The 18,169-nt window shown below is 42.6% G+C and overlaps 1 protein-coding gene across 4 annotated transcripts in view; it reads right to left on the reverse strand.

Annotated features, from left to right (window-relative positions):
• The window catches only part of LOC146203497 (cytochrome P450 4C1-like), a 48,355-nt gene extending 44,152 nt beyond the window's left edge, over positions 1-4,203 (reverse strand). For all 4 annotated transcript variants that reach the window (XR_014703887.1, XR_014703886.1, XM_084588800.1 and 1 more), the window contains exons 1-2: positions 3,936-4,203; positions 327-439 (exon numbers count right to left, since the gene is read on the reverse strand). Coding sequence is in view for 2 of the 4 variants with exons in the window: in XM_084588800.1 (XP_084444926.1) it covers positions 327-439; positions 3,936-4,161 (339 nt within the window). In the remaining 2 variants the exon portion in view is untranslated. The remainder of the gene's footprint in view (positions 1-326; positions 440-3,935) is intronic.
• Between the last annotated feature and the right edge of the window lie 13,966 nt (positions 4,204-18,169).

Consider the following 18,169-nt stretch of genomic DNA (forward strand, 5'->3'; position numbering starts at 1 on the left):
TTCGCAATACTACACAGGTTTGATTTATTTGTTTGCCCTTATAGGTCGCCTAATATTGCCGAGATTTAGTTGGACCTAATGTCACTGGGGAAAAAAAAAATAGACATGTTTATTGGCCCAAGCTTTTCTAACGGACATTATCCGGCTGTGACTCCCGTACTTTTAGTTTTTGTTTGAATGCATGCGTTGATACACGTATGTTTTCAAATATATTTTACAACATACTTTGTGAGAAATAAGCAACCTACACCACAATATGTGCGGACTCTTATAATTTCAGAAGGAAGGCTGGTATAGAAGTGCGGTGAACAAAAATTGCCACATACCTCGAGGTAGTCTGCTCTGAAGACTGCCACTGTAGGATGTGATCCAATATAAAACCGAAAGAAGCCATGTTTGCGGAACATATGGTAGTACGCCATCCGTACCTCCAGCATGGCTGAAAGTTGCATGAGAACAAAGAATATACGGTATTTTTTTACAGCAAGTTTCGCTTTCTGGACTCTCAAAGGCGAAATTCAATTCCAATCGCTCTTGCTAACGGATGTACACATCAGCGACAAACAGATCACGACAATTGCAGGTAGTTATTCGGAAGTGTGGTGAGGTTATACATCTTTGAAAAGCTAATGTTAAGCTTGGAATAGAGGACCTGTTGCCTTAGAAGTTCATAGGACTGGTACTTTGTCCTGACACGTATTATGACCGGGATCCGGCAAAAACGTCCCCGGAAAGACGTCCCCGGAACAAATGTCCCCGAACGGGGCTGAAGTCTTGCGCTATGGGACGTAGACTGCGTTCCCTCGTGGCGAGCTGCAATGATGAATGATGTATGTTAACTTTATTACAGCGGTTTCACCTGTCGGCTTGGAATTGACCGCGAACATCGAACTGATATGCGGGCATTCATGACCAAAACAAAAATTATGGCAGCGGTAATACCAGTGAAAGCGCCTCGTCTTCACTTTGTTTGTGGGGAAAAGAAGAGCTGCCCGCCGGCTTTATCGGAGAAGCTTGGAGCTATGCTTTAATATTTCCGCGATGCACGACCTGCATATACCATCATCACCCTTATCACAATTCTACACCAGGATCAGAAGAACGGTTGAACCTTGTCGCCGGAAGGTCTGGAAAGTAATTCTAGTGACGTCTTCTGCTTTAGCGGTTCCCCGAGACTACCATACGCCGATCCGCTTGTACCTTTCTAAGTGGACAGTGTTACCAAACTTATTAGTCCTGCCATATATGATTTCTTAACGAGCTGCGGAACTCAGAACCTAGCAACGTATAGAGAGCCAGATGGCTCTTTCACCATTCTTTTACGTAGTTCTTGTAAACATTTCGGGCCCCAGAGGACGCTGATTCCAAATGATGATTACATTTAACTCAAAGCCACGAAAAAATGGCATAAAATGTTTGTTTTTTTTTTCATGCGAGTTCCGGAAGAAATCCTTTTCAGGGCCAGTTTTGGACTTGGGGATGTTTTTTCCTAGTTGCCGCTTCTTCAGGGGACGTATCTTCCGGGGACATTTTTACCTACACTCATTATGACCAGCGCTCAAAGCCAAATAAATATATGAAGGCACTGACTTCAGCTTCGCGAAATTCCATAACGAAGCCAAGAATCCATGAGCATGGCTTTGGGATGGCACCTCGCTAATACATAATCTCCCTTTTTGTTTTCCAAAAATTTTGAAGAGTGTTGAGTTTACGCTTGAAACCCTTTAAATGTTACCGACTAAAGTAAACATTGTCATCACTGAGGTAAGTGTTGTGATCTCTTTAGAGACCGGCACAAGCTATGGCATTTCGCTCATAATCTTTTTGAAAATATACGCCGCTTTATTGGGCATCAAACATAGCATGTGACCCATTATAATTTACCAGAAGTAGTGAGAGAAAATGCTGTTTAAAAATTCCATCCAAGAACAAGCCGCTAGTTTCTCATAGCCAAACTGTCACAATTTGACAATGCTACCTCTTCCCAAGTTCATTGAGCCGTTTTTGCTTCATTTTTCAAAGCTACATGAACACTCGCGTTGCAATATAACGGAGAAAGCTAAGCCGCTTGTTCAATTTTCATGACCTGAAAATGTTTAAGAATAGTAGCTTTAGCTCATCGAGCGAAAAGTCGGCAATACATGCTAGTCATGTTACAATAAATTATGAGAGAATCAAGCTTACTGAACTTTCAAAAATTCTTATCTTTTCCAAAGAAAGACGGTGAAGAAACCCTGCTTACCGACAAGTGGAATAAATCACTTAAACCAAAGCTGCAGCAACCTCAAATCTTTATTCGATTCGTACCATTTGTACAAAAGGTCAATACTGTTCGGAGTAGATTAAAAAATAATAAACAACCATGTCAGAAAGTCAAGTGTAGTAACACGTTTCCGCTGTCCAGTCACTTCTGGAACGCCAGGTGCATATACCCTTTTACCCACCCACATACACACCCATACACGCGCGCCGGTACACGATTAGACTCTCCCCAAAAACCCCTCTGCTATCAGTGACGGACGTCAAATGGTGAAGCTTTCAAGGTACTCTTGAACTTTTCTTTCCATTTACCACTAATGTGCAAGAAACGTTTTGACAGCGTTATATATACCAGCTTTGGTGTATGAATCCACTGTTTCCATCACATTAGGACGAATATCAGCACATTGTTAGAGTGCTGAGTTCGAGCCACGCCGCAAGAGCGTGCGCTCAAGTCCGTCGCCACGTTTTAGAGCGGCGACAATCGCGGTGTGTTTCCGAGTTTTCAGGAGATACTGGTCTGTTGTTACTGGGAGCGAGCATTGCCTTCGCATGCTCCTTCTTACCCTCACTTTTTTTTTATATATAGCGATATCAGTAGCGAGAATGATAGCAGCAGCTGTGGCTCGACGCCCAAACGTTGCGTTTGGGCTAGTCTTGCTTCTTTAAATCAGTAGTACCTGTCCCGGCTCATTTCGCTGAATCTATTCAATAATTAGGGAATGAAGAACTGAACCGCCACACCCGGTACCAATTCGTGCTTTTCGAGTTTTTATTCGTCTTCAATAACGATCGAAGGAAGCAGTAAAAAAATGACGAAACCACCAGCAAATAAACGGGAGCTTGGTAAGGGCAAGCGAGTAGGGCGATGTGTAGCAACAGAACGGCTCATCCTTTCTCGATCGCTGAGAAACATGACACGGTCGGCGTCACTGCACAACCCAGAAATGTAGTGCACTCTGGCACGTTCTGGTGCTGTGTAGGTAAACCTGAGCGCAGTAGCACCTTACCGCAGGCGTACATGGATCAAAGATAGTCAAACGTTTTCTTCCCCTCCCCTACACCCAAAACAGAGGCAATTACTCCCATTGTGGAGCTTACGGCCATGACCGGATCCTCTGCCAGGGGCCAAAAGTTCTGTCATACAGTAATGGCCTAGTTGGCGTGGATGAGATTTTGTCTCACGATGTAACAGACTGCTTCACTCCGCAGTGCACGTATTTTCCATTTTGTCCCAAGCAACGACACCACATGTCAAGTGCGAGTAGAGAACGTTAAGACCTCACGTGCTCCCTACTGAAGGAGGGCGTTATATGGAGGCAAAGAAGGAGGTAGACTAGGAATGTGAAACTTCGCAGCAGTTTACTGCAACTGTGTAGCGCTCAGTCTTGTAGTTTTACGTAACCTGCACAAGGATTGGTTCCACACACTGCTCTGAGCAGTGTGAAAGCTTTTTCTGACAAAATGTGCAAATTGCCGAAAGTGCTGAACGCCACGCTACAGTTTTGCGAACACGAAGCGCAGCATAACCACAGGCTTATGATTACCAGCCGTGACTTGGATGCGCCCAATTTCACTGTACACTTGATTGTTAGCGTAAGTCGCCTGCATCGCCTCTACCGGCGACACACAAAGCCCCGCGAAAAGTGGAGCGAAGCAGTCTCGGAAGCACTCACACACATTGTACGGCGTTCGGTGTTTCACGGAACTGGCGTGCCTGTGCTGCTGCACGACCCAACGGAGCGGTATATCCTCGTTGGGGCCGGGAAAGCAGCGGAGCCACTTCCAGGTAGCGCGCCTTGCAGCGTGAACTGCGCCGAGAACCGCGACAGCCAGACAGGCAAGCGCTAACGAGGAGCCGAGCGCGAGCCAAAGGACCACATTCGCTAGCAAGGCGAACATTGCACACTCTCAAGGCCGACTGCCTCCTCGGCCTCCCGGCTCCTCAACGCTCTCACGACAATGCGAGCGACACCCCTCGCGCATGCGCGGCGCTGACCACCTTCCTTTGGTTATCGCTGGAGAGGAGGCAGTGAGCGCCGCTGCCTGTTTGCGTGCATGTGTCAGCGTGTCTTTTGAATGCCGTGGAACAGCTGCCAGAGCACCGAGAGATGTCTTCTGCCGACTGCATCTATTGCTGCGATAATATCGCGGAGCGCGATAAAGAAAACGCTGTGCTTAACCTTTCGTTTCATCTGCTCCGTGCTGAGCACAACTTTTAGCCGGATAACCCATTACCTTTTAAATGCTAGAATGTATCGTTTCCGCCATTGACAGAGCGTTCTGTAGTATGCTTTTCAGGAATTAAGTGACCAAACCAGCTTTTGGGACCTCTGATGAAAGCAACTTTGTTTTAACAAACTCTGAGCGGGGAAAGACAGACAAATTTAAACAAGGGAAGACTAAAAACGAAGCTTAGCAGTCCTCTCTTCATTGTAGATTATCATTAAACACTTTACTGAAACCGTGTTTGTAAAACATTTAGGGCACTTCTTTTTATTTTTTGTTTTTACCGAAGCGTTTGCTTGCGCTTTTTTACTCTCCTTCCCCTAGTTGCGATGACAGTGAAGCAAGAAATTTTAAGGTTGTATTTAATTATTTATAATCTATCCCGCTGTTCGCAATCTATTGCCATATAATCATTGTTTAATTGAAACAAGACAATACCGGCCAAAAGAAAATTGCAGGAGTGAAATTAAATGAGAGTCACACTGAGCATTACGGAAGGTAATATACTTTTATATATATATATATATATATATATATATATATATATATATATATATATATATATATATATATATATATATATATATATATATATATATATATATGTATGTATATATATATATATATATATATATATATATATATATATATATATATATATATATATATATATATATATATATATATATATATATACTTGAATTTTTTGGTGTTTCATTGGCATGAAAAAAAAAAGATTAAAAGCAGCTTTGCAGTGTGCTTTGTGCACTGTGTCTCCTATAAGTGGTTCAATACGCCCCACGCTCGAAGATACCATATATCTCTCTTGTCTATTAAGGGAGTAATTACTCACTGACATCCACCCAAGTGCATCCATACGGCTACAAAGGAAAGCTATACAGCTTTCTCAGAAGCTTTGTAATTAAACAAAAATTCGTTTTGGTCTGAGGATCGAAGCCGGGACCACGGCCTTTCGAGGCAGTCGCCCTATACCAACTGAGCTAACCAGGGCGGTCAACAAATCATATCGTATGGCGAGAGCGCATTGATCAATAACTCGAAGTGGTAATGATGTTGATCTTTAAGTGAATCCGCCAAGAATGAGTAGATTTGTAATAAGGAGTAATTACGCATTCACATCCACCAAAGCGCAGTCATACAACTAAAAATTTACTCTAGCATAGGGGATTCCCTTAAATATTCGATCAACATCTCTCTTCTCTGCCGCAAAATCACTTTGTACTTGTATTGTGAGCTAGAATAATGCATGCGAACGATAAGAGTGGTGCACTCGAAGGGACTGCCCATTAACCACAAAAGGCAAATAGCTGGATTTTATAACACTTTTGCCTTACAATTAAAGTTTTGCTGCCTCAATGAGCCCTCCGTACTTCGTGACTCAAGGGATTATTAAGGGAGGCACTAAATTGAGTAGCTTGTTCAGCCGATCTTTGTGTAAAAGGTCCTGAGAGTGACCAGCAGCCACTTTAATGTGTGCCGTGTCAATATTACGTGTCTAATGAGAGATAATTGCAATTTGTTGCAGTTTGTTCGATGTTGCTCTTAGAAGTTAACGGCGCAGAAAAACACGGGCGATATTAACATATCTCGAGCGCTGAATCGGCAACTGTACGTTTAACTTAATATGTCTATGACATCCAAGAAATTAATTTACTCTCTGCACATGCCCGGGTGAAACAAAAATATCAGCAACCTGAGAAACATGAGGCTAGTACAACCCTTAGAAGACATGCCTCTAAGATATGCAAGCTCCCTCTCATGCATGCGCAACGGAAGGCTTACAACGCATTGGTATCCCAAGTTTAAAATGTCGAACACTTGCACTTTCGAGTTCTGCATTCACGTGCCCGAACTGTTACATTTTCATGATCATTTTATTCGAAGAGCTGCAGCTAAAGACTGGAACGTCCTTCCCCAGCATATAGTCCACATCAACTGTCCTTAACGTTCGCTTCAGATTTGTATAACCTGCTATACACCTTTGGCACATGTGACACGCCTACCTTTATTATATTATTTAGCTGATTTCAAACCTTTTGTAAGGAAAACGTAGATGAAATGAAGATGTAGAGTTTGGACAAAGCGCGCATGTCTTGTAATTTGTGGAGCAACCGCGCTTCCCGTCGCTTCGCTACAGTACTAAATCCGCTGTACAACCGGAGCCAGTTTTCGTTCACCGCTCTGACAAATTCGTAAGAGCACCTTCAGCAAACGACCAGTCTGGCCCAAATACAGTCGGTTGCAAGACCGCGGCAACTATTCACGCTTCGAACCTCAGTCTTGGCATTGCTCAACAAATGCAAACTGAACCTATATCTTTCATGCACCACTCTTGTTCTCTAGTGCGTCGCTAAGCCTTTCGTCGCGCTACATAAGATGGAGTTTGCACATCTTTCAAGCATTGTCGTTTTAAGGTTCTGCTAACCTTATGTTTCTTATTTTATTTTGACTGTTTGTCGTGCCATGGAATGTAGAGATATAGGTTTCGTTCCTCTGATGCATTGTTCTTATAAATGTTCAGTTACAAGTGTGTGCTTGTCGCGTGCTGTCTTTCCCTGTCTCCCCGTGTGCCCGATTTCAAGGAGCGATCTAAACGTTTGTGTATATTTGGCGTAACATCAAAGTATACTTTCGTTTGCTCTTGCATTTTACGCAGTTTGATTTCTCCCTTTGTTCCCCTCCCCACGTGTAGGGTAGCCTACTGGACAAAACCTACTTAACCTCCCTGCCTTTCTTTTCTATTTTCTCTCTCTCACTCTCTTGTTTCAAAATTACAGATGGCTTAGAAAGAAAACACAGTCTGTCTGGCAAACTTCACCTGTCAAAGTGCGGTCAGTACTGTGACAGCAGTGACAGTTCCCTGTGTGGTTCGTCTTTCTATCCTTGATAATCGTGCTTGAAAGCTGGTGTCATGAAAGATGAAAAAGCCGTGATAGCGAGATTGCCTGAAAACACCAAATTCGCGTTGGTATATAAGCACACAGAAGCGGTTTTATTTAGGAGACGGCAGACGGAAGCTTTTCAATGAAAGAGGCTGGTATACGCGCACACATCACCATACACAAACTGAACCGCATAGGAAAAATACCTGGCAAAGTCTTCGCTCATGGAGGGTGAGGATAAAACGCGAGTGTAGTCAAAGCTACAGCATTTTGAACGCGGTAACATCGCAGTTGTCGCAACCGCCCTACTGTGCATGCGTGCCGATAAATTGGTTGTTTTATGAAGCATACGTTCAAGGCAAAGAACGCGGTAACGATGCACAGAGGTAGCTTTGTGTAAAGAAAGCCTCATCAAGTTATTGTTAGTAAGATGTGTTTAAAAATTGACCGAAGGAATGAGAGCCGCTCTTGAAGCATCTTCATCAAACTTGAACCTGAGAGCACAATAAAGATGCTAATAAACTGTGTCTTCAGTTCAATTTATGCGTGTCTATGTATATATATATATATATATATATATATATATATATATATATATATATATATATATATATATATATATATATATATATATATGCACAGCAGGAAATTGAAGGGGAAATGAGGGGCTTCGTTATGATACAATTAAAGGAGCCAGCAGTATATGAGTCCAAGGTAAACGTATGGGGATATAATTTTTTTTCTTTCATGTTTTGTTGTTTTAGGGAGAACGATACTTTTAGGGAGAACGATATATTCTTTCTCCCTAAAAATCATCACAGGACTAAGTCTGGTCAAGATAAACTACAAATCATAAAATACTATTAACAATAAATATCCCCTACGTTTACCTTGGACTCATAGACTGCAGGCTCCTTTATTATTTATATTGTTACGACAATTACGCTGCGCCGCGCGGTGTTGCGCATGTGAAAGAGAAGGACGAATCGGACGGTTGCGCGTGTGAAAGAGGAGGACGAAGTGGTTGCACGTAGACTCGTTCGGGGACAAGCTTTACTAGGGCTGTGCTTGAAACTTTCTGTGCTTAGCATTCCCCGTATGTTTTGTAAATATTAAATCCATTTCTCCGTAACAATATATATATATATATATATATATATATATATATATATATATATATATATATATATATGTGTGTGTGTGTGTGTGTGTGTGTGTGTGTGTGTGTATGTGTGCGTGCGTGCGCGCGCGCGCGCGCGCGCGTGTGTGTGTGTGTGTGTGTGTGTGTGTGTGTGTGTGTGTGTGTGTGTGTGTGTGTGTGTGTGTGTGTGTGTGTGTGTGTGTGTGTGTGTGTGTGTGTGTGTGTGTGTGTGTGTGTGTGTGTGTGTGTGTGTGTGTGTGTGTGTGTGTGTGTGTGTGTGTGTGTGTGTGTGTGCGTGCGTGCGTGCGCATTCGGAATTTCAAGAAGTAAATTCTGAATGCCGCTGCCGAAGCATTTATATAACATTTCTCTCACTTTTTGTGCGTTTTTACTCAGTGCATTTTGCTGTCATGAAGACAAAGATAGGAAATGACAGAGAGGACAAACTTTTGACTTGTAAGTAATTTTATTTTTTGTAAACCAACTAACCTATTTTATATCTTCGAGGGCTTGCGTGCTGCCGCAAGTATTTAGCGTTACCATTTTTTTTTCATGAAAAATTCAAATTTTGACGTATATTTCTATTCTCAGCCAGGTTTCAGACCTTGAAAAGATGGCCGACATTTACTCACGTTTCGAAATTAGCAATTATACAGAGTCAACCAAAAATATTCACTGAAATAAATAATATTAGACATTAGCATGTACGAGTCAAGGAGCCAGCTACAAAAATTACAGCCAAAAATATTTAATGAGTACATGAAGCGGGAAAATTCACCCATAATGTAGGCACAAACAACTGGGTCAACTACTTGAAACTGATATCGTCCCTCGATGTCGCGAAACGAGCAGTTGCACAGCGCGGCTTGTACTAGCTAGTGCTCAGAATACGTGTCATTTTATCATGCATTGAGGTTTTGTTCTTCATTTGTCGTTATTGTTTTTGGTTTTAATTCCACTTCTCCTTTTTATCAATATCTGTCCAGCTTTTCAGGACTCAAAACGCGCCTTTCAAAATGGTTGCCTTGACAAGTAAACAGAGAAATAATGCCAGGATGATAGTTTGGCTTGGTTTGCGGGGTTTAACGTCCCAATAGGCTCAGGCTATGAGAGACGCCATAGTGGAGGACTCCGGAAATTTCCACCACCTGGGGTTCTTCAACGTGCACTGACATCGCACAGCACACGGACGCCTCGCTTTTCGCCTCCATCGAAAAGCGGTCGCCGAGGCCGGGATTCGGTCCCGCATCCTTGGGAACAGTAGCCGAGCGCAGTAACCACTGCGCCACCCCGGCGGGGCAATGCTAGGATGAATTTTTATGGTCTAGGGTAGTTCCTTGGAGCTAGGGAAAAGTATTTCCTTGGTCGCAAAGCACATTCAAGGGCATAAATTAAACAGTAGCCAGCAAGGCAGGGCGTGACGGAAATCAAACCAATTGGAAACGCGGCGAAGCTAATCAAACAAGTGTCCACAGTTGGCCGCCACAGCACGTGCTGTAAAGTAATGCTTGAACATGACTGTAACGAAATAGGCAATAAAAGAGCTCAGCTGCGGCAGCTAAATGTGACGCGAGAAGAGTATCCCGCGCAACATTGCACTCTAGTTAATTTTAGTCTGAGCATCAGTGCTAAGGCTGGGTTTATTAGAAAGGTCTGATACTTGGTTAAATTTAAAGATGCGCTAGTTCGCCAACGCTCGCGGGTTGGCCGGGAAAGGGGATTGCCAGGGGTATGGTTCCCTGGGTGTAGATAAAAACGCCCCCTGAAAAAATGTTCCCGGAAGATAAGGCCCAGGAAAAAACGTCCCCAAACCAAACATCTGCCGTTGGAATTAATCGTTTTGGGATGCACTTCGAAAGAAAAAAAAAAAAGAAAAGAAAATGTCTGGTGCCTAGTTTTTCAGCTTTTTAAGTACTCAATAAAACAGGTCTCATCAGCTGGGTAATATTACTTATAGGAACGGACAAGAGGCTAGTCAAATTGCTTGTTTTAGATAATCACCCACGGCAGAAGGGGTCGCTGGAAGAATCTCGCAGATGTTCTCGTTATGGGCGTCAACCCTTTCGATTGCGACAGTGCAGAATTCTTTCCACATTTACGGTGGTGATTGCGATGCTGTATTAGGGATGGCAGGTCTAGCCCTAAAAGCTCGTTCATTGTGGCCACCTGAAGCACCGTTCGCAGCGTCCGGGCGACCAAAGGCTTGGTCAGCGCACCTTATTTCGTAAAAAAAAAAAAAAAAAAAAAAAAAAAAAAAAAAAAAAGAAAGCAAAAAGAAGCGAAAACGAGGGCGCTGTCCACGGAGCCGTTGTTGGTATACCAGATCCACCACAAAAGTACAGCACAAGTCGTGTTATGAAACATCCAGTAAAATGCGTTGCAGGGCTAGTTGGTTCATGCTCGTAAACTTATGTAAAGCGCAACAGAGACACCACAATCAGACAAGAGAGACAAGCGGACAAGCTCCTTGTCCTGTCTCTCTTGTCTGATTGTGGTGTCTCTGGTGCGCTTTACATAAATGAAATATCCCACTACAAAACACTTCGACCAGTGATGTCGTTGAAGCACAAAAATCCAAAGCGGCACTTGCCCTCGCTAATAATCTTCTGCTGAACGCCCTGCACCAATTTTTTATTTTTAGTTTAGCCACTTTAAATATGACGGATGAAGCGCTGTACCATACAATATTGCAGTATGCTGCGGGGAAACGCAATCTGCACCCTAATTATAGCACTTGAAAATAAAAAACGAACGGTGGAACAAAATACATGCTAGTTTCAATCTGAAAGCGTAGAAGATCTAAAGGAAAATCAGTAACAGCCGGTGATTGTAAAATCAATTCATCACCGATAATCCCGGCACCAGGGGATTATCGCTAGTGTGGGGATTATGATGCTATATTGTATTTTATGGCACCCATTTGGGGACATTCTTTCTTACTTCGCAAATGGGGACCTTTCATCCGGATACGTTTTTTCCAGGGCAATTGTTTCCGGGGACGTTTTTAGCGGAACTCATGGTTCCCTACCTTCATCTACGTGGTACAAGAGGTGCTATATTATTGTCTACCTTACTGCAGACTAGCACGAAGGCCTCGGAATCAATGGCAATGTTACTAAAGCTGACGGTGCCGCTATAATTAACGTTTATCCATGATCTCCACGCAGGTCATTTTACGTATTGGTCGTTGGTACTAGGTAGGTGCCTGAGCGATTGCGTCATCACGTGCGCGCACGGGTGCTATCATCATCATCATCAGCCTGACTATACCCACTGTATGGTGAAGGCTTCTCCCATATTTCTCCATCCACTTGACCCCTGCGAACTTCTTAACCTCATCCGCCCACCAGACTTTCTGCCGCCCCCTGCTACGCTTTCCTTCCCTTGGAATCCAGTTTGTTACCCTAAGCGACCATCGGTTATCCTCTCTTCGCACTACATGCCCTGCCCATCAAGTGCTATTACGTGGATAAAATTGCTTTACTATTTGCCACGCAGCCAAAGCGACGACACGTAAAGTAAAAACCTCATCGCAAGAACGCGCCTTCGTTACCGGGACATTAGAGCAGATGGCGACGGCAACGACGTTAAAATCTGGAGCTACACGCAGTCATGATAATGCCGCATGACTAGAGCAGTGACAAGATCCTGCACATTCCATTCGGAGCTGCAGATCATTCGCACGGATCTGAGCGGATGAGCGCAAAAACAAATCACAGAGAAGAGTAGCAGCGGCCTCCTCTCGAATTTACGCGCAGGCATTGGTGGTTCACCTTTACTGCGCGGAAACCAATGCAGTTACATCTGGAAACGCGGCAGCATATCATACATTAACTTCGGATATCCCTGGTATCTGTACAGGTATTTTATTTTTTTTTTTACCGCTTGAAGACCTGTACTTTGAAAACAACGAGAGATAAGTCTGTGCATTACATGTTGGTCGATTTTTTTGGCAAGGCGGACATCATGCACGGGGTAGATCTTGGGGATGAGACAATAAATAAACGAAAACTAAGTAATGAACCTTTGCCTTAGGGGCAATATTATATTATAAACCTCAACCTCAAATGTAAATACCGCCTTTTTTAATTTTTTTTTTAATCGGCAGTGTCGTTCGATTTACTGAACGTTAAAAATATATACACCTGAGAGCTCTTTTAGTTGGCCTTCCCGCACCAAAGATGGTATAATGACGTCATTACGCTAGGTAATATCGCCAACCTCGTGTAACCTTCATGAGAATTACCAAACACACACACTGCGCCAGTATTTGACGCTAAGAATTGCCGTAGGAACCACTTTATGAAAGGGAAATGGCAAAGAGCCAACTGAGTTTTTCAAATTCATGATTTTGCCATTCGATTGATCGAACTGTACTGTCGATCCAGAAAATTTAAAAACGGGACTCACCTTTGGTACTGGCGGTCTCAACGTCTTATACGATATTGCTGCATAAATTGAAGAAAAAGTGAATTAGCTAATAATAATTTGTCTCATCACCAACCTTTATCATGCCCATAACGTCCGGTCTGCTGTAAAACCCACCAGCACAGTCCGCACAGATGTCTCCCTCGTGTTTTTTTTTTTTTTTTTTTAGGATTTAAAGGAGCCAACAGTCTACAAGTACAAGGCAAACGTTGGGGATATTTTTTTATGTTTTGCTGTTGTCAATGACAGTAATTAGTCTTGTGATGATTTTTTATTGATAAAGAATATTAAATATATAAGTATAAATACATAAATATTAAATATTCTTTATCCTTAAAAAAATCATCACAAGACTACTTCTTGTCATTGACAATAAAACAAAAAAAAATATCCCCAACGTTTGCCTTGCACTCGATGACTGCTGGCTCCTTTAAATTCTATAACGAGCCCCTAATTTCCCCTTCAATTCTCTCGTAGTTTCTTTTTTTAAATACAGGTTTGTAAAATATTAAAAATATCACCCTTTTGATGGCCTTTTGCCACCCGATAAGCATTATCGCCGCCCTCACTGCGCCTGAAGCGCTCCCCGCTTCTGTTAATCATGATCATAGATTCTACTGCAACTCTTTATCTACTCAGAAAGATCCCTTTCTTATTACAAAGGGAACTTTGTGGAGTAGTAGTGGAAAGAAGGAAACCCTTTCTTTTCGCTGCAATTCTGCAGAACAGTTTTTGGGAGTGAGTTTTCGAAAAGTAATTTGAATATACTCTCCTGTTGGACTTACCTATACTCAGTGAAGTTGGAAACACCAAGGAAGTGTTTACCCTCAAAATATTTGAATTAATTCTGATGTCGCCCTAATGGAAGTAACTAATCATTTTTGTCTTAATTCTGGCTGTTGACGCCGCGTCAAAGTGTTCGCGGACAATCGCAGATAAACGGCTTGAGCCCTAAGGCCGCATTATATGCTGCCACAATTGGTACATGCACGTACGAACGTGAAGTGCGCAGCGGTAAATTCCAGTCAGGAGAAAAGTACTACCTGTACACTTATCTTATCTCTTCTGATTTCGTACTATCAGTTTACTCATGGCCATAATCGTCACTGGGGTGTTATTGTTCGAGGCACGTGAGTTCGCATTGTAGTTTTATCTGCTTTCGGCATGCTCTGCCAATTTTAGTTGTTGTACACGCCCTCTTACATTAAGAACATTTGAATCCTTTGGTCAGACTTCATTCGATTCCTTCAGGTTAATTGACATTTATATGACAGGGCCATGACACGTGAGAGACTAATGGCAGAAGGGAAGGTATAAAAAAAATTTTCATCTCTCGCCGCCAAAACGTAGGGGTCATCATAAGTGTTTAGGACTGGCGTAACATAATCACAGGACGCACCATAAAATACTGTCGCTGTGGTCTATAAATCTGGGTGAGCCAGCTGCATGGGGTGGCCTTCGACTGGATTTAAGCGATAGCGTAATGGATTTATTCAGCCGAAACGCCGTCGGCGTAACCCAGACAAGTGTCGGGAAAAATACGCTGTTAAATAAAATAAATTCCTCAGCACTGGGGTTTTAACCAAGGACCTCTGAAATACTGGTGGGCACGCAACGTATAAGCCGCGAAGGGTCGTTGGTACCAAGTGCGTTAGAGAGGCACCTAGTAAACGTATGGAGAGTGTGTTTCTGGGCTAGTTGGTGCTTGTCGAACATCATGGAATCGCAGCGCTGGCAGATGAGGACAAAGGAAGGATACACACACACACAACTTCGCTGAACTTTCAACTTTATTTTGGACGTCGGCTTGCACGTTGCTGCCATTGAGTTAATTATTAAGCGCGGATCAAAACATGTTGGAAGTAAAGTTGAAAGTTCAGCGCAGTTGTGGGTGTGTATCCTCCCATTGTTTTCATCTGCCAGCGCTTTGATTGCGTGATGTTCGACCTAGTGAACGCGCTTTGCTGCGTATACTTACTAACGTGCGTTCGGGCTGTGTACTGATGTTACAATGCTAATAACTTTAATAATTTGAATTTATTTAAACAAGGCAATAATTAAAAATCTGCGTAATGAAAACACTGTGCTGAAGGTACTATCTCGTCTACGTTTAAGGTGAAGCGCCCCGCCGTGGTGGTGCAGTGGTAAGAGTGCTTGACTACTGTGCTCAAGGATGCAGGATAGAATCCCGACCACAGCGGCCGCTTTTCGATGGAGGCGAAAAGCAAGGCGGCCATGTGGTGTGCGATGTCAGTGCACTTTAAAGGACCCCATGTGGGCGAAATTTCCGGAGCCCTCCACTATTGTCTCTCATAGACTGAGCCGCTTTGGGAGGTTAAACCCTACAAACTAAGCATCAAGGCAAGGCGAAGCTTAAGCGTCTTCCTTATTGTTTTCCCCTATGTTCCTTCATTCCGTTTGCATTTGGTGTGCTGCCGACCTGATTTGTTGTTGCTGATCGTACCATGTTTGTGCGCCGATATCAAATTCGCGTGACATTTGGGATTATCACTTGCGCATTATCGGATCGTCCTTCAGCATATCATCATACGCCTCTGGCGATACTGCCTGGGACTACTGGCTTACTACCAACACAACGGTCATGGAATGCGTAGAATATGGAACAAGATTAAGATGGCTCAGGACAATGATAACCGATCCCCATCCACCCTGCATCAGTGCGGTAGGCACCGCCACCTATTCTGTTTCCCATTAACTGCCATGTCGTGAAAACAGGTGCCAGCTGTTATTGTTGCAGCGGCTAATTACCTGCACATTGTAATTAGAGTCTATAAATGCAAGTTAAAAGTATTATGCATACGTTGACATCATGATGGAGCTGCTCTGTAAGTAAAGGGCAAACAAAAAAAAAGAATATTGTCGATGAGGAATCTCAAATGTCTGCTTTTAAGCTACCAGATACACCGGCGAAGGTTCACCTTCATCTCAGAACGTATAAAACATTTTGCGCGGTTAAAACACAATGGACTACAATTCACGTTTCTTGCAATGTCAGGTTCACCGTGAACATCATATCGGTTTCTAGAAGATGGTCTACTTGTATTCGCGAGAACAGGCGCTAAAAGCCCATCATGCTTTAAAACTCGGTCGCTTCTGATTTTTGCCCTCTTGCATCCAATAACGTCCGCGATTAACAGCATTCCCACCCGCACTCTACCCTCGCTTTTTTATTATAGGTTGGTACTGTAATTATTCCCGATAACCAATGTCAGTTCTACTAAAACTACTATTACGGCTCCTTCCGTCTGTCATCGTCAACTTTGTAACCTTGCGCCACACTACGTTTTTTTTTTTTTTTTTTTTTTTTTTTTTTTTTTTTATGCAGATATCACTAGTAGTCCAGTGTCGCTCAGCAGCTTGTTCATGAAAACTGTATGCACTATGGCATCATTAGTCGAATTTCCATTCGCATGCTCTTCCACGATTTACAAGCAGCGTACTAAGTACCTAAACACCCACTTTCCAAATATTTATTTCAGATTGTATGTGATCACTGAGCTGCTCTTACCTTATTCGATTTGATGGGAAAATTTTATAACTCTTTTTGCGTGAAGAATTAGTGGACGGGCACTGATACCAAAACTGGCATCAGCTATAGCGTGCCTGACGTTTAACCTGACCTCTGCAGTGACCAAGTTGATACGCTTAGCGAAGCTCCCTTCTATTAAACTAACTGCTTCCCCAATACAGTGGGGATATAGCCCCCCTCCCCCCAAAAAATCCTAATTTCTACATGAACTTAAGTCTTAATTCCCAGGACCGTAATCAGCATGGCTCATCTGTACTTCTTTTGGGGTTGTTCATACCTGGAAATTTAGGTCATTTTCTGAGGAAAGTTCATGAGCGTGATTTTTCTATCACAAATTTTTAATTTCATGATAACAGTCAATATCTCCGCACATCTTTACTGTGTAGGTTTCTAGGTTCTTGTCATTAACCTTTAAAAACGCACCATTGATTTTCTGTGGGAGTCTTAATTACTCTTAATTACAGGACTAATTTCAGAAGTGAAATTTTGCAGCTTATCGTAAGCTTTTATCGTTTCTATCAACACGTTAATAAAATGTATTTTACAATACTCCACATTTGCCTCGCAATTACTTTCAGAAATCTAGCTCACTGGCTTTTTATGGCAGTTTAACCTACTCGGTGCGAGCGCGGAAAAGAAAACTATAAAAGCGAATTTTCGCTATGTATCGCAAGCTTAGACTTGTGCCCTAAATATGTGCATAGTAGCAGCCTCATTCTCCGTGTCCCGGAATCCTGAACTTGTGTTTCGGCCTTTAACGTAGTTTTTAACCAGACAAATAAAATGAAAACTTCGCGAACATTTTCAGACGACTCTTCTTGCCCCTTCATCAATCCCCTCTTCTCCTGTTTCCTACCGGAAAAAAAATATATATTTGAAACTTCAACTAATATTTTGTTGTGATCATACGAGTGCAGCTCTCTACACCAATTTCCCGACCGAGGCAAAGTTTCAATAGTCAAATGTACACGTGGCACTGTACATCACAAAAGCTGGAATCGCTAGGTTGCCTACATATTTTAAGCTGAATACTCCTGTTCAATCTGTATTATTCTCATTTCTTACATGTATAAGCAACACACTACTATTAATGCTCCGTTAGGGAGCACGAATGTAAGCATTTTGACATTTGGTTCTGGTGCCAGCTCATTAAGCGGCAATCCGGCCGTCACATTGACGGTTACTTTGTAATTGTGACTATGGCAACAAACTCTTCTAGAGCTAATGCGTACTTTTGAAAGTTTAATGAATTCAGATACGCGATAAGCACTCATTAGGTCAGGCTGCACACGTGGTACCAAGGCCGGGCTATATGGCGCACACCCACAAACAAGGAAAACTCTAGAACGAATCATGAACGTTGCGGTTCTTGTTTCGATCTAAAGGTTCACAATAGAAAATATTTTAAAAGACAGAAACCTTGCATAAGATCAGAGCCTTTGAGGATGGTTCGACGTCAGCGTCTTTTGTTAAATGGTGGAAACGTCGCGACGTATATATGCTGTGAAAAAGTTTGTCATTTTGTTTGTCATTTGCACAAGCAGTTTTATCCCTTATTATTACACTTAAGAAACTAAAAGAAAAATAGGCAGATACTTCCAGGGCACGGATCCACCTCTCTTACCTTTATGCAGAGAATCCCATGCAGTCGTTTACGCT

Source organism: Amblyomma maculatum, chromosome 1 (genome assembly GCF_055883805.1).
Source record: "Amblyomma maculatum isolate TAMU_Amacu chromosome 1, ASM5588380v1, whole genome shotgun sequence".
In the NCBI taxonomy this organism is placed as follows: Eukaryota; Metazoa; Arthropoda; class Arachnida; order Ixodida; family Ixodidae; genus Amblyomma; species Amblyomma maculatum.